General features: G+C 34.9%; 1 protein-coding gene across 1 annotated transcript; it reads right to left on the reverse strand.

Moving 5' to 3' along the window:
• Positions 1-8,046: 8,046 nt before the first annotated feature.
• Positions 8,047-18,718, reverse strand: LOC138336970 (uncharacterized). The gene is made up of 2 exons (XM_069286623.1): positions 16,991-18,718; positions 8,047-16,724 (listed from the first exon to the last, which is right to left on the reverse strand). The coding sequence occupies exons 1-2, from the start codon at positions 17,854-17,856 to the stop codon at positions 16,715-16,717; spliced, it is 876 nt and encodes a 291-aa protein (XP_069142724.1). The 5' UTR covers positions 17,857-18,718; the 3' UTR covers positions 8,047-16,714.
• Positions 18,719-19,306: the final 588 nt, after the last annotated feature.

Here is a 19,306-nt window from a genome sequence, read left to right on the forward strand (position 1 = left end):
TCTTATTTCTCCGTTATATCCACTTCACCTACCAATACGTCTGAGTTTGTGATGTTTTTCTCAGCTATATTCTAGACATCCTCACGAATTAGAAAGCATTTCAACCCTGTGATGTTTCTTTGTTACTGTTTCAATATAAAAGACAAGCATTTATGGTTACCATAAATAATAAACCCATTTCGTTTATACATTTTTGGGGTCCCAGAACTATTTTTATAAATAGAAGTTGGAAGGTGCAAATGCAGATTTGAAACCATACTTACCTTACTGTTTTTAGTTCCATGTGTCCAACCTCTCACATTGATTCGACTTAACTTGATCCATTTTGTTTTGGTTGTTTCCTATCAGATCTACTTAGAGCAACATTGACAGATATCTGAAGGTCTGACCATGGTTTTGATCATTGTTTCATTAGTGCAACTTTATGAGGTATAAAAAGACTTCTGTGGAGTTTCGTCTGAGCTTGCCTCCTTTCGCGATACCATCACACGTCTTTGACGGTTGAACCGTTTTGTATATGGTACATACTCTGATTAGCTCGTATATCTTGTTTACGTTTGTAAAATTTGTAAAAAATTGTTTGTTTCTTCTATCCGAACCAACTTAAACTACAGCAGTTGAAATGGACGAGTCTGTATGGATTCCATTATGACAGCCGAATATCATTGGCTTATTGATTGAGGTATCCGAGTTTTGTGCTGTAGGCCTTGAAATGTTCTGTTGGTTTTTAGGTGTTAACTGTCACATACAGGAACTTCAGTGTGTCCTATTATAAAACATGTCTTAGAGACGTCTTTCCATAATGAAACAAGCCTTTACAAATGTGTGTAAACCTGCTATGCTCTCCAAACATTTTATGAATAAAAGATGTCAATTATTGGTATGGCGATCTCACATATTGCTTTGAAGCTATAGTATTACTTGAATGAGTCTTCTCTACATCACCAACGCCATTCGGTATACTAGGTCATATCTGGATTGGCCACACAAAGCACCGATTTCTTAAAACAGGCTTTAGGCTATATATGATAGCTGATTTTTATGATGCAGAACGTGTTTTCTCTTATGAAACACCTGGTTCTTAATAAGTCCTGATTAACCTCGTTGTGTTTCGTTGTGGGTACTTTCTTTTCTGGTTCAACTTCTTTGTAGGTAGGATTATGGGTTTATCTGTATGATAGTAGGTGTTGTCTTTAAAGGAGATGCGAGTGCAAAATTTCCTTAAAAGAAGGATATTATATAAGCTAAATGAAATTATATGAATATGGCATAATTATGGGGATGGTAAAGGGGAACGACATCCTATCACTGGCTATTTAATATGATGAACTTCCTGTGAAGTAAAACACACCCTAAAACATTGACGTTTTTAATAGTTTGTCATTCTTTAACACAATAGCCCTATTCTTAGATGTCATTGTCTGTTTATAGGAGGTAAACAATGTCAAACTTTTTATACAATAAAAGGTCTGTTTCTTGTTTATTTCCCGGGTTTCACACCTCATTGACGTCCAGTTTTTCCCGAAGGTAACATGTCTGACCAGGAAAATACTCTATATAAAGTTCAACTAGTCAGGCTTATAAGGGATGAAAGGTGTTCTTTGTTTAAGAATTTTGTGAAAAGTTTTGTCTTTGACAATAATGAAAGAATTTAGGATAATAATAAGCTGATATAGACAATATATAGCAATCATAATTGTATAAAATATGAGACTTGTGTAAGTCCAGAACAATAGTTTTAAAATTTTGATGATATGCGCTATCAAAATATGACGAATTCATGTCTTCTGATTGGTGGACGTGTGGGGAGATTTTGTATTACATTTATGGGGAATTATGTGTCAGATGACTTATATATGATTCTGGTTGCAGTCTCCTTCCTCAAATATCAATAAGGAGAGGTTTCGTATTGAATATCATTGACTAACGTAGTTGGTGGCATGCGGTGTGTTTATTTATTGAAACTCGATTTATAATTCGATCAACATGTTTGGTATATGGTGATATTATGTAATGTTCCAAGTGATAGTGTCAATGCAACAGAAGGATATCTGAGTCTTATGTGCTTTTCAGACCATTCAGCTATGTGAGCTAGCATATATTTTATTCATTGACATTTAAGAATGCCAGACTGGTTTACAACATCACTTAACTCTGCCTGGATTTACTAACACACAGATAAACTAGCACTGTATGGCCCTAGGTCGTTTTGAAGGACAACTCGTACTTTGGTTCAAGTGCAATATTTTCCTACATCGAGAACACAGGACAACGGCCACCTTTCTCACACGCATCCCTTCCTAACAATAAGTAGCACTCTACAGTACTGAAACACACGTGTCCCCATTGATAGTTCAAACAGACTTTGGGCACGAGGAGCCTATCTGTAGATATAATCCCCATAGCTCTCACGTGAATGTATACAATCACGAGGGTTGAGTAAATAACGATTACTTATCTAGATCCTAAATCACTAAGCATAGTCTATATAAAATAGTTTCCCGATCGTTCAGTGGACAGCGGATATTTAAACGGCTGATGAACATTGATATTTAGTTACAATGAGGTTTAACATATATAAGACACCTGAAAATGTAGCTTAATGATTCATCAATTAGTGTGACTAAGACGGTTAGAATCTTTGTTTAGAATTTAAAAGTTGTTTGATAGTGTGTAACGATTGGTCTTAAGGTGACTAAGATTGGTACGAATTCTTTACAACAATATTAGTGTTTTAACAAGACCTATATACTCGTGTGACGACTCTTAACAATGTATAAAAACTCTTATCGGAAGGGATTCGCGGTCATTCTTTACCGATTATATCTTGCTAATGAATTGTATTTAATGACGGGCGGAAAATCTTTCCTATTTGGTTTAAACTTATTCATTGGATAAGATAAAATAGCCCGTCCTTATCTGGTGCCAATTGTGTTTAACATGATGAATATTTAACGATTCTATGATCGTATATACTTTAGTGTTGGTCTGCTCTATGACTTAAGCTTAATTGTTTACTGCATACTCCCAATTGGTTGGAATATACTTATCTAAAATGGGTACAGAGAGTACACTGATCGTGTAATTTGGCAACTGAATCTGAAAAAAAAGAAATTAGAAATGAATGTATCGTCCGTCAACAATTTAGAAAATCAGACAAGATATCTAAGTTATTAGTGGAAAGATAAAGAACTGGGAATGCATTGCAATGATTTTTCTGTACGGATTTTGAAAGTCGTAACCAACATAATCCAACAGCATTGTCTACCACACGTTATGAAATGACGTTAATTTATATAAAAATAGTGCACATTATTAGGCCGTCATTCCCTCTTCCCAACACCGCATTTACAATAAACAACATACATTTGGTAGGGTGACAGTAGACCGTAAATGTAGGTGCCTAGAAAATGATTGTCTGGTGTGCTCCTTAAACATCTTTCCGGAGCAAAATAAGAGGTTTCTTAAAAAACATTAATATGTAAACCGTGGACCTAAAATTATACGTTAAGATAGTTTTAAATGGTCAACTGTTTTCGTCTTTGATATTCAACTACCGTCGTAATTAGCGACGACGGCGGGAAAAACATAATACGACCCGCGCATATTTTAATCAATGTAATGATAGATGTAACATGCGAAAGATACAGAAACATTCCCACAAAATTAAAATCGTAAAGTAGTCTTTAACATCTATAGAACGTATGGCTATAAATTGGAAAGTCGTTTGTGAGTCAAAATCAGACACTGGAAAGCTCACGTTAGAACGAGGCTATATTGGAAAGTGTTGAGTAAACAGAGGATTAGTTCGGACAAAAGCCAGGACTGTACCAACATCATTCAATTCACACCCTTTTTATTTGTACAAATGTGTGTTATAGTACTGGGTATTTGATCTTAACTTGTATGGTTTACTCTCACGGTGAGTAAACAGTAGAGTATATACACGAATCCAAAGTAAACGCCAACAGGGATGTCAGCGTGGGTCTTGAATGCGTTCAAAACAGAAATACCGAGTGATGAAGCAATTCTACGTAATAAATCGGTCACAGAAGAGGGATGGCAGTTTGATGATTGGAGTAGATATTGTTAATTTTCACTATCAAAATGAATTAAGACCATTACTTACCATACGACACACCTAAGACTTGCTTAGCATTGTATTGAACACATTCTATCATCAGCGATACGTCATCTCCGTGCATACTACCAACTATAGGTACTGCTGAGTATACTTATTATGTTCACATGAATTAAATATTCCAATACGATTTGAGAGATCTAGCTCTGTGTACAACACAGGTGTGTTAGTCACACGGCTGTAAATGGATGTATACATTATAATTATACACAGGTGTGTTAGTCACACAGCTGTGAATGGATGTATACATTATAATTATACACAGGTGTGTTAGTCACACAGCTGTGAATGTATACATTATAATTATACACAGGTGTGTTAGTCACACAGCTGTGATGAATGTATACATTATAATTATACACAGGTGTGTTAGTCACACAGCTGTGAATGGATGTATACATTATAATTATACACAGGTGTGTTAGTCACACAGCTGTGATTGAATGTATACATTATAATTTACACAGGTGTGTTAGTCACACAGCTTGAATGGATGTATACATTATATTATCACACAGTTTTGTCCACACATGTGAATGTATACATTATAATTATACACAGGTGTGTTAGTCACACAGCTGTGATGAATGTATACATTATAATTATACACAGGTGTGTTAGTCACACAGCTGTGATGATGTATACATTATAATACACAGGTGTGTTAGTCACACAGCTGTGAATGGATGTATACATTATAATTATACACAGGTGTGTTAGTCACACAGCTGTGAATGGATGTATACATTATAATTATACACAGGTGTGTTAGTCACACAGCTGTGAATGAATGTATACATTATAATTATACACAGGTGTGTGTAGTCACACAGCTGTGAATGAATGTATACATTATAATTATACACAGGTGTGTTGTCACACAGCTGTGAATGAATGTATACATTATAATTATACAGTGAGATGTATACATTATAATTAAACAGGTGTGTTAGTCACACAGCTGTGAATGGATGTATACATTATAATTATACACAGGTGTGTTAGTCACACAGCTGTGAATGGATGTATACATTATAATTATACACAGGTGTGTTAGTCACACAGCTGTGAATGGATGTATACATTATAATTATACACAGGTGTGTTAGTCACACAGCTGTGAATGGATGTATACATTATAATTATACACAGGTGTGTAGTCACACAGCTGTGAATGGATGTATACATTATAATTATACACAGGTGTGTTAGTCACACAGCTGTGTGAATGTATAATTATAATTACCAGGTGTGTACATTATAATTATACACAGGTGTTTTAGTCACACAGCTGTGTGAATGAATGTATACATTATAATTATACACAGGTGTGTTAGTCACACAGCTGTGAATGGATGTATACATTATAATTATACACAGGTGTGTTGTCACACAGCTGTGAATGATGTATACATTATAATTATACACAGGTGTGTTAGTCACACAGCTGTGAATGGATGTATACATTATAATTATACACAGGTGTGTTAGTCACACACAGCTGTGAATGGATGTATACATTATAATTATACACAGTGTGTGTTACACAAGTGTGATGATGTATACATTATAATTATACACAGGTGTGTAGTCACACAGCTGTGAATGGATGTATACATTATAATTATACACAGGTGTGTTAGTCACACAGCTGTGAATGGATGTATACATTATAATTATACACAGGTGTGTTAGTCACACAGCTGTATGTATACATTATAATTATACACAGGTGTGTTAGTCACACAGCTGTGAATGGATGTATACATTATAATTATACACAGGTGTGTTAGTCACACAGCTGTGAATGGATGTATACATTATAATTATACACAGGTGTGTTAGTCACACAGCTGTGAATGGATGTATACATTATAATTATACACAGGTGTGTTAGTCACACAGCTGTGAATGGATGTATACATTATAATTATACACAGGTGTGTTAGTCACACAGCTGTGAATGGATGTATACATTATAATTATACACAGGTGTGTTAGTCACACAGCTGTGAATGGATGTATACATTATAATTATACACAGGTGTGTTAGTCACACAGCTGTGAATGGATGTATACATTATAATTATACACAGGTGTGTTAGTCACACAGCTGTGAATGGATGTATACATTATAATTATACACAGGTGTGTTAGTCACACAGCTGTGAATGGATGTATACATTATAATTATACACAGGTGTGTTAGTCATTATAATTATACACAGGTGTGTTAGTCACACAGCTTAGTCACACAGCTGTGAATGGATGTATACATTATAATTATACACAGGTGTGTTAGTCACACAGCTGTGAATGGATGTATACATTATAATTATACACAGGTGTGTTAGTCACACAGCTGTGAATGGATGTATACATTATAATTATACACAGGTGTGTTGTCACACAGCTGTGAATGGATGTATACATTATAATTATACACAGGTGTGTTAGTCACACAGCTGTGAATGGATGTATACATTATAATTATACACAGGTGTGTTAGTCACACAGCTGTGAATGATGTATACATTATAATTATACACAGGTGTGTTAGTCACACAGCTGTGAATGGATGTATACATTATAATTATACACAGGTGTGCTAGTCACACAGCTGTGAATGGATGTATACATTATAATTATACACAGGTGTGTTAGTCACACAGCTGTGAATGGATGTATACATTATAATTATACACAGGTGTGTTAGTCACACAGCTGTGAATGGATGTATACATTATAATTATACACAGGTGTGTTAGTCACACAGTGTGAATGGATGTATACATTATAATTATACACAGGTGTGTTAGTCACACAGTGTGAATGTATACATTATAATTATACACAGGTGTGTTAGTCACACAGCTGTGAATGGATGTATACATTATAATTATACACAGGTGTGTTAGTCACACAGCTGTGTCATTATAATTATACACAGGTGTGTTAGTCACACAGCTGTGAATGTATACATTATAATTATACACAGGTGTGTTAGTCACACAGCTGTGAATGTATACATTATAATTATACACAGGTGTGTTAGTCATTACAGCTGTACACAGGTGTGTTAGTCACACAGCTGTGAATGGATGTATACATTATAATTATACACAGGTGTGTTAGTCACACAGCTGTGAATGTATACATTATAATTATACACAGGTGTGTTAGTCACACAGCTGTGAATGTATACATTATAATTATACACAGGTGTGTTAGTCACACAGCTGTGAATGGATGTATACATTATAATTATACACAGGTGTGTTAGTCACACAGCTGTGAATGTATACATTATAATTATACACAGGTGTTAGTCACACAGTGTGAATGATGTATACATTATAATTATACACAGGTGTGTTAGTCACACAGCTGTGAATGTATACATTATAATTATACACAGGTGTGTTAGTCACACAGCTGTGAATGGATGTATACATTATAATTATACACAGGTGTGTTAGTCACACAGCTGTGAATGGATGTATACATTATAATTATACACAGGTGTGTTAGTCACACAGGTGTGAATGTATACATTATAATTATATTATAAAGCGACATATAAACATATTATGGGATTAGAAATCAATTATGCCAACAGCAAAATAATTTTTTTTCACATAGATTGCCAAATTCCTATACACTGTTTTGGTATGCACGGAACAAACACATTGTATATAAAATTGTATATAAATTTTGTAACTACATTTTAAATCAATAACCATTATCTTGTTTAGGAACGATTATAGCGCATATTTATATAATTTAGTTTTTCGTACGAAAGTACAATGTACTTTTAATCATTTGATTTAAATCAACAACAACTCTTTATATAATCAAAATGTAGCAACCAAGAATACGCTACTAAAATAAAACAATGCAAAAAATGACAAATTTATATTTTTTATTCGTTTATTCAATTGATTTTATGGAAATGGAATTATACATGCCATTCTGAATACAAAAATATCAGAAAATCTTATCATCGATTTCACCTAGGAAATATGTTTTTATTAATAATATTGCAATTGACCTTCTTTTTTATCGTTTTAGATGTAGATTAACATAACTTTAATTACCAAAAACTTAACTTTCTTATATATAACCCTTATTGCAGTTTGTTTTTACACATCATTTGTGTATTGTCGAATGATAAATACTCGCTTTACAGAATCTATGAAAAATAATAATTATGGACAACCTGGCCCAGAGAGATCACACAATTAAACATGGAATGTTAATACAATAAAAGTATACAAATGTATGTAAAATGTTTATAAGGATTATAAACCACACCGTTATGATGTTTCGTCAATGGCAACATATCGACATTTTTTCATGATTAAGCTGTTGGACGGAATCTAACGAGACCTTTAATTTGGGTGTACGTGGTAAAATACATAGGAGATTTGTAAACACATGCATGCAAAATATATATATATATATAACATAAATATAAAAATAGATTGCAATTCACTATACACATACGTTAAAGCTAAAGTAACCATCACCGACTAAGTTACGTATACAATGTATATTGATAAATAAGCAATAAAATAACATCACACTTGTACAATTTCATGATATTTTCACACCAAATGCAAACATCTGTTGAAAGTGTATGGTATATGGGACAGTAATACCATTTACACGAGATACATTCAAATAAGCGACATAAAACGCCATGTTAAACAATAATAGTGGAGGAATTTAGTTTCCATAAAAAACAGCGTTCAGTCTGTTTTACAAAAAAGAAGCTCGCTTAAGTTGGACAACATAGTCGTTTCAATTTGCTCAACAAACGTAATTTTATCTTTTGTATAACCATGTAATCAAATGAGCCTCTGATGTAAAGAGAGATTTTCAGATTACAAGGAGTTTCCTCTTATAAGATTGGAATGAAAAACGTTATACATTGGCAGCCGTACGTGTCAGGTTAATATCTTAAAGGTAGACTCCCTATCTCATTGATAAAACAGGGACAGAGACTACCAATGAAATAAAAATAACATCTTATACACGTCTATATTTGATATAGTACACAGGAGCTATTTATGATGAAAATATATCCTTAACTGAAGCTAATACAAATGTTTAAAGATGCTCCACCGCCGACAGAGCATATATTATATTCATCATTTGAACAGTAATTGGTGTTTGATCGTGTATTACTATATCTTATTAACACAAAACATAATATAAGATAATTTATTTTGCCTTTGGTGCATGCGTAATCAGTCCCTCATTCAATATAGGATATAGTACCACGGAATTTTTTCGGGATGCAATTAATGATTTTTTATATTTTAAACTTTAAGTAAAATTAGAAGCTCAAACTTTTCAATGGTGGTAATAGTGTAAACTAAGTAACTTTTGTAACTGAAGAAAAATACAAAATCGTCTGCTCCTGTTTTTGATAGTGAAAAATAACATTTGTCAGTGGTGGAGCATCTTTAAATAAAATTTGGGTAGGATATCAAATACCAACGGATCTGAATACAGTTGACATTATATACCAAATATGATGAAAAAGTTTAGAAAACAAAGAAAATAATGTGAAACTGCATGGTAAAATACAATATAATATAGCACAAAACGCAATCAATTAACTGTAGATAAGAGTCTAGAACATGATGACATGTTTAAACATCATGAATAAGATGCCAATACATATATTGCAAGAATTCAACTTTCATGAATGAAAGCTACAGAACACATAAATACCAATAGAACCTTATGTATGTAAAAAAATTAAGTTACCACACGATTTAAACATTTCTAAAGCTAAAAAGGTCCTTACAAAATAATCTCCACAGACTACTTACCACTAAACACGCACATGCTAGTTTATAATTGGGTACCTATACAGAACATGTGATTACTGAAGGCTAAATAGCGTAATTCCAACTTAAGGTGATTTAAAACCATTTTATGATATTAGTTCCTTTATTGTTTGGCTAAGTCTGTATATGGGTATTATTATTTTTAATATTACATCACAATACCATCACTTTCATGACAGCCCTATAGTACAGTACTTTAGTTTGCTAATAGGTTTCCAGTCAATGTGACTTTAAAATACCCAGAGTAATCAGCGGGGATTGAAAATTAGGCTGTCTGTTCCTAATCAGGATATACCAAATTAAAGGGCTTTCAATTTTGATAAAACAAATCTCTTCTCGGTAGTTTTAGAATAAAAGCACCAGCTATTCGATATCTATTTTAATTATAATTCTGACAACATAAAAACCTAATGAAATTTTGACTGAAATACCTCCTACAGTTTCAAATATTTCACACTTCATCATGAAAAGTGACCGCTACTTTTGGCTACATTTCTTGTCAGACACAATGAGGTATTTGTCGTTTTACTAGTAAGCGTTTGCCTAGCTAGTACCCACCAAACAGAATTTATGGGTGTTTATTATGAGAGATCTTTCTGTCATAAATCATACAAAGTTCGTGCCAACATGAACCTTTGAATGCACCAGTATACATTTATAACATTATAACCCAATAAAGTGCATCTAAAATTTGCTCAGGAACAATATGATAATTATACATGTTACACTTATAAAATTATAGGAAAATACCATTTCACTTTTCGGTATGTATTTTTTTCATGATCAAAACTAGTACACATCATATACAAGATGTAATTTTAATATCATGACCGAAAGAATGATAAAAACACAAAAATCAACAAAATACATCAACTATCCTATAAACACAGCAACTTGTATGAAAAATACGTACATAATGCTTAATCATAGTTTGTCTTAATGCAAGTCACACCCACGTTATACAGTGTAATCCCTCCGCCATATTGTAATAACTTACTGCCATATGATTTAACCACATTAGAAAAAATGGGTGCACGTGTACTGATTGATAAAAATGATCTGATGTGATTTTTAATCACATTTCAGTTAGACCCGCATACACTAGTACAAGTGATAATCCAATTTCATTTAAATTCAATATGTCTTTCTTATCTTTTGAAATAATGGACCCAACGACACTTACTATACATTAAACCTTTTAATACGTTTCTTTTTATTTCCAAATCCCGTCAAATTATGCCAAATATAAACCTACTACTTACAGAGAAATGTTCAACAGATGATCCGTGATAAACACCTGGTTCTGTTACTGCAATGCCAAACATATATTTCCGTGACTTTAATTGATTATGCAATATTGCTTGGCGCCTTTCGAGTGCTCCGTCTCTTTATACCATAAACTTTAATGTTCGATTTCAGCTTTGGCAGAAATCCTATGCTCATGAATATCTTATTTGGCATTTAAATTACAAATTTCAGAACTCAATGTCAATCATCAAGGATAATCTATTTGTACACCCTTTCAGAATATATAGGTAAAATAAAGTGTTTAATTATGTGTTTTAAAATACCTGTTAAGTGTTCAGATCTGGATCAGTGTTAAGAGACAGAATACCTTGAAGCCGTACCGTCATAACACACTAATTAATGTCAGGAAATAATGAGCTGACTACAAACTGTCTGACAATAAGTTAGTAATAGTAATGCAGTCATCCTCTTACAAAAAAAAAGACAATGATCTTGTGTTGCTGAATTAATATGATCGTAAGATATATCATTAACATGCATAGATTCGTTACAATACAACCAACGGATCTCGTTAACACGTTAAATTCAAACTGGAAAACTAAACCATTTAACATGGAAACCAGCATGGAATGTTATGTAATGAGCGACATCTAAATGGATGCGAGCTTGGCAATTTGAACAGCATTAACGAGATTCAGTTGGTATATTATAAAGATATATATATGACAAATATAAAAGGAATAAGGGATACCGTCACCATGTGCAAATCAAACTCGTCTATTTTGTGTTGAATATATATGTCTATGCCGTTCCCGCCACCACGCACATACAAATACGATATAGTAATAAAATAAAACCATCACCAATTTTGTGCAACGACACTAATTTGACTGTGCAACTGAAACCCAAAATAATCTCACTTCTAAAAAATTATAACATCTACAAAATAACTCTTCGATGAATTTCTTAATATCAACGTAAACAATTAATAATCAAATTATAATGTATAACTTCCGCCACCATTCAACACGTGCATTGATTAAATATATATAACTCCTAAACATGCATTTGAGTTATATGTCCCTAAAACCCACGACACACGTGCATTGATTAAATATATATAACTCCTAAACATGCATTTGAGTTATATGTCCCTAAAACCCACGACACACGTGCATTGATTAAATATATATAACTCTTAAACTTAAACATGCATTTGAGTTATATGTCCCTAAAATCCACGACACACGTGCATTGATTAAATATATATAACTCCTAAACATGCATTTGAGTTATATGTCCCTAAAACCCACGACACACGTGCACTGATTAAATATATATAACTCCTAAACATGCATTTGAGTTATATGTCCCTAAAACCCACGACACACGTGCACTGATTAAATATATATAACTCCTAATCATGCATTTGAGTTATATGTCCCTAACACAAAGACTACACGTGCTTTGAGTAGATAGATCATATCAAAAACAGGAACATTCACATATATAGCACTTTTCCAACGTCATCAACGTACCCATATATAACTCTTCACTCTGATAGACATTACATTGCCTGAGGTCCTTCAACATTTTGATGTTTTACACAGAAAACGACTAAAAATATAACTGACTCACAGAAATGTATATTTATATAAAATGGAACACTAAAAACACACAAAATAACACAAAAAGTGTGTATCATATGATCACTAGAGTTTCACTCATACATACATTTAATCCTTTTTAGGACAATATAGAAAACCAATCAACACCACGCTCAAGAAGGTCGCTATCTCATTATACGTGTACTAACTCACACTTTCTGTTATCTCGTAATTGACTTGTATGATCCTCCCTAATCCACAATTGAAAGGCTAATAGCAATACATCTTCTGCACCCACTGCGAACAGTTACATGAACATTACATGCACCATTTGGAATTGATACAAAAAGTAAGCACTATTATGTAATATGACCTTAAAAGTTAGATGAATATCTTACAAAACATACATATAAAATGTAATACAGTCAACACTTGTAGTGTCTGTAAACATATTTTGCCCCAACACCCATATTATGACATGCACCTCCACCAAAAGTAAATAAATAAAACACATATCATATCACGTAATATATCTCATGCACCACCACCCGAAATATAACATGCACCCCCACCATGAAAAAATAAATAAGCATGCACCACCACCCGAAATATAACATGCACCCCACCATAAAAAAAAATAAATAAAAAAAAGCATGCACCGCCACCCGAAATAACGTGCACCTCCACCATAAAAAAATAAATAAGCATGCACCGCCACCCGAAATATAACATGCACCCCACCATATAAAAATAAATAAGCATGCACCGACACCCACCATAAAAAAATAAATAAGCATGCACCGCCACCCGAAATATAACATGCACCTCCACCATAAAAAAATAAATAAGCATGCACCGCCACCCGAAATATAACATGCACCCCACCATATAAAAATAAATAAGCATGCACCGCCACCCGAAATAACGTGCACCTCCACCATAAAAAAATAAATAAGCATGCACCGCCACCCGAAATATAACATGCACCCCACCATATAAAAATAAATAAGCATGCACCACCACCCGAAATATAACATGCACCCCACCATAAAAAAAAATAAATAAAAAAAAGCATGCACCGCCACCCGAAATAACGTGCACCTCCACCATAAAAAAATAAATAAGCATGCACCGCCACCCGAAATATAACATGCACCCCACCATATAAAAATAAATAAGCATGCACCGACACCCGAAATATAACATGCACCTCCACCGGAAAAAAAGACATGCACCGCCACCCGAAATATAACATGCATCTCCATCAAAAAATCCAAAATATAGCATACACCTCTATCAAAAAGTAAGATAAATCAAACACATGCAACGAAATAAATCCGTTTGTTTTTCACAGTAATCCAAATTATAACATGCACTCCCACCGACAAAAAATATACTAACAATAAAACGCATGCACCGCCACCCCAAAAAATGTTAATTTTACTTTAAAAAGACCATGTAATAATAAAATGCACCTCCACCCCATAGCGGAGCAGATAAAAAGCATGCACCTTCACCAAAAATATCATACAAAAATGTAAACGAACTAGTTTAGCGAAATCACATTTGAATATTAACTTTCCATTTTCAAAAAGTCGACGCCATGATGAAATTGGACATTCGCAATTTTTGTTATGTTAATGCAAAAACAAAATGCAAATAGCGTCATCATACAGATCATCGCTAAATATGGATGTTTACAGTAGTGTATTCAACATTGTACTCCACCACCTGGAATAAAGAATAATCCGCATCTTATATTGGTATAATTTGTCATTTGTCACATTATAAATGTCATCTTTGGATAACTATTATCAAATATAATAAGTCATTCACTACCACCAAGGTTGTTTCTCAAATCTACATCTGCCATGCACTACCACCAAAGCTGTTTATCAAACATCAATCTGCCATGCACTACCACCAAAGCTGTTTATCAAACATCAATCTGCCATGCACTACCACCAAAGCTGTTTCTCAAACACTCATCTGCCATGCACTACCACCAAAGCTGTTTATCAAACATCAATCTGCCATGCACTACCACCAAAGCTGTTTATCAAACGTCAATCTGCCATGCACTACCACCAAAGCTGTTTATCAAACATCAATCTGCCATGCACTACCACCAAAGCTGTTTATCAAACGTCAATCTGCCATGCACTACCACCAAAGCTGTTTATCAAACATCTATCTGCCATGCACTTCAACCAAAGCTGTTTATCAAACATCAATCTGCCATGCACTACCACCAAAGCTGTTTATCAAACATCAATCTGCCATGCACTACCACCAAAGCTGTTTCTTAAACATCAATCTGCCATGCACTACCACCAAAGCTGTTTATCAAACATCAATCTGCCATGCACTACCACCAAAGCTGTTTCTCAAACACACATCTGCCATACACTACAACCAAAGCTGTTTATCAAACATCAATCTGCCATGCACTACCACCAAAGCTGTTTCTCAAACACACATCTGCCATACACTACAACCAAAGCTGTTTATCAAACATCAATCTGCCATGCACTACCACCAAAGCTGTTTCTCAAACACACATCTGCCATACACTACAACCAAAGCTGTTTCTCAAACACATATCTGCCATACACTACCACCAAAGCTGTTTCTCAAACACACATCTGCCATACACTACCACCAAAACTGTTTCTCAAACACACATTTGCCATGCACTACCACCAAAGCTGTTTCTCAAACACACATCTGCCATACACTGCCGGGGTTTCTTAAAATGACGATATTACTGCAACAGCGTACGCGCAAAAGTTATGTGTGAAATATATAGTCATAGTCATCAAAACTTGTTACAGAGCGTGCACCATAACCAAAGCAATTCTTCATCATAACTTCCTATCAAAGCTTGGAATATGGCTACAGATTGTTTTCAATGTTGGTAGTGTTGGTAATTTCAAAAATATCATGATCATGAATGCAATTATTTCTTCTTTTTGAGATGACTTAGACGCTAAAGGCAGTTTCCATACGCTAATACCACAAGTTTACTTAAATTATTGGTATGGAATCATTTGACAAATGTGCTGTTCTTAATCAATCAGATTAAAATTTCATTTGCGAGTTATCTCACCACAAGAATCTTTCAGATGGTATGAAGCTTGTTATCTTTTATAAACTATCAATTAAAATAATGTGTTATTTTTCTCATATAACCTGAAATCCCAATAGGTTTCGCTGTATATTTGACCTTTCTCAACAAATGCAAACTAAGGTGGGTTACAATACATGTCCCTGCAATATAAGAAACAATTCAACAAATAAATCCCCTGAGGTCGTACTATACCCTTGCTCCACAAATCTAGCAACATTCAAACCTGAAATCAACGACGTATTTAGTGTCATGCAATCATGTGCGTGTGAATTCAAATAGATAAAATATGCTTAGAACATAACCATATAGAATACAAAAACACCACCACCTTCGCCATGCGCCACCACCAAAGCTGGTTCTAAACATTCGTACATTGTTAGTAAATATCAATAGACCTACATTCAACAACACAAGATCAACAATAAACATCGTATCAATAGTCAAAAAACCCTGTATGTTCATCAATATTGAACCCTAAACAATTGACACTACAGCATGCAAGCTTCTCGTTGATTATACGCCATAAAAGGATTTCTTAAAGCCATTTCCTGATCCAGATCTGAACACTAGGTGTCGTATTGATTTTTTTCCTATTAATTTGTACATGTTTCGTGGTAATTATCGACCCGTGGTCATAAGCATATTGCTATTGTAGAAATGTTCCATTGTTGTAAGGTCTTTCAGATCCACCGTGTCGTGTGTGTCTGTCATTCAGGATACTGTCTCCTCAGCTTTCCCTACCAACAAAATAGGCCATTATGGTACATAGCACTTAGTATTGTCATCAATGTTATACCATTGCCACTCATCAACAGTTTCAGCATTAAATCGTTAAACTCGTTGAAATATTGACAAGCACACTCAAAAAGAACAACTACATAGCGCGGTATCAAATTTGCAAAGCTATTAGCACAAGATATTTTGACAGTTCTAGAAGCTTTTGTGAATGAATGAATGAATGAATGAATGAATAAATTAACGAATTAATGAATGTGTGATTTACCTTGATGAACCGGAATACATCGATGATACAGGCGGTAGATGAACGTTGTCTTTCCAGAATTCATGGTACTGACTCAACTTCCCAGCGTCTATCAAACGGTCCACATCAGCTTCTCGAATGGCCTGCTCCATTTCGTCAGTTGGGGTATATTCCCAGAATCGAAGAATCGGTTTCTCTTCTGTGAGATGAAGAGTCAGTAAACACAGTTTGAGTAGATCGGGGTCACATAGTCCATTCTGGATTACCAAAGCTTTGTACAGACATAGCTCGGCCAGGTCCAGAGGTCTCGGTGTGTCCATTCCTGTCACCTTGATATTTATTGCATACATGAATTCGTCTCTATGACACAGAGCGTCTACCTGTCCTGTCAAAACGCGCACAAAATTGGACACTTTCACGTGCCCTGTCAATTTCACAGCAACGGCCTCACATGATTGAAACCAAGTGTCCAATTTTCGCTCGAATAATTGACAAATGTGGCTACAGAAGCTGAAGTTATTGTTAATTCGAGTCACCTGTCCAAATGCGTCTGCAGCACCTTTCCCATGGAAATACCTCATCATGGCTTCATGGAAGTCTTTCCCTTGCTCCTCTCTGGAAACGTTGTGGAGGAAGTCTTGGTACCTCGTGCGATTCTTCACGTGCTTGCTGAGGTCCAGACGACAAGCCTCTTTCCTGTTCAGAAAGGATTCCCATCGGACCCTTTGCTCCGGACTGTAGGTACTACAGACCATTTCCTCTCCGACACATTCCACCACCATGAATATCTTCATGGTGGTAAGATCGTACGTCCTGGATAGTTTCTCCAGTCGCCGGCGAAGTTCGTCCTCATACCGAATCAAAGAGTTCGTCGAAGCGACTGACATTGTAGATACAATGACACCCAGGCCTCAGAAATGGTATATATGTCCCCTGTTTAAGGGTTCGACAGACCAGTGTATTCCTGTATAGAAATCCGTTTTTATTCCACTCCAAAGACCTCCGATTTCACATTCGCCAAACAGCGTGCCATTTCTCTACACAGGCAGAACCCAGATTGATTTATCAGTGTTATCTACCCGCACGGCTGGGAACTATAATCCTTTAAAACCTACCGAGTTAGAGTTTTATCGTAGAGTATATCACTTCATGTTAATTATACATGTTTCCTCTTCATGAAATATTGACACTAAAATTTTCCTCCATTTTAAGGTTTCATCTTCCGTTATTATGACACTGACTGGCAGTAAATAATGCAGTACGTATTTTGTATGCACGGTCAATAAAACATCAGTCGTGCGTCGTCTTTGTAAGAATCACGGCAGGTAGACCTACCTGTGGATACCTGTGGAAATATACGCCTATTATATAGTCTAGTCTGAACAAGGCATACAGTATCGGATAACGGTCATACTCGTCCAATCATGCACCTTTTCCAGAACAACTCGGTCACCCTATTTGCTTATAAGGCGATTTGTCTAGGCCGTATTGTTCCCGTGACGAAATGCTCGATTCGACCGACTGAGTCTCTAACGGGAGTAGTATGACAGGCAAGTCTGGACATCTCCGTGGAATGTTTTCCCGTGCTGTGTAAACTTACATAGCGGTATATAGTGGAGAGTAAATAGAGAGAAACCAAACCTTGATAAATTCACGATTATACTTCAAGGTCGTGTAGTCTACAACTATAGCGTTCGGACAAAGGAACGTCATTTATCGCGGATTGAATAGCTATTGTTCATATATAAATATGTACATAATATAGCGTGTACCAACTACTATACCGATATATAGTAAGACTATGAACCAGTGCTAACAATAGTATATTCCAAGTGTATACTGGCATTGACAGTGTGTCGTATTTTAGGCAAATGGCAGTACACATTAAATAATCACCGTATGGAAAATAAAGTCACTTATAACATTTTCAAAAGTTAATCCATTGACAATCGAGATTCCAAACTACCCCATATTAACCTTGAGGCATTTTCAGACTGTTGGTGTAAAGACTTAGTAGAATGGCAGCGTATAAGTTGTACACATTAAAATCCTTCGCTAAATTACCCCCGGACTTAACGTTTCGTGTTACGCGAATATAAGTATTTCTATAGAGTAATTGGAATTGTTAATAACTTTTAAATCATCACGAACATTCATATGGACTCTATCATGGTACTTATATACCTCCTAGTGGGGCCGTTAGATCCCTAATTAACGACGAATCTCATTGTACACGACAATGCGAACTATAAGAAAACGCGGGGTGAGAGATTTTTATTGCCAACACAGAATAAGATTCGATCTCTGTTCATAAAATATAAAGATAATCGTGTGGTT

This window comes from Argopecten irradians, chromosome 1 (genome assembly GCF_041381155.1).
Source record: "Argopecten irradians isolate NY chromosome 1, Ai_NY, whole genome shotgun sequence".
Taxonomy (NCBI): domain Eukaryota; kingdom Metazoa; phylum Mollusca; class Bivalvia; order Pectinida; family Pectinidae; genus Argopecten; species Argopecten irradians.

Coding starts and splice junctions, on each gene's coding strand:
- LOC138336970 (XM_069286623.1), bottom strand. CDS start 17,856: ATGTCAGTCGCTTCGACGAACTCTTTGATTCGGTATGAGGACGAACTT.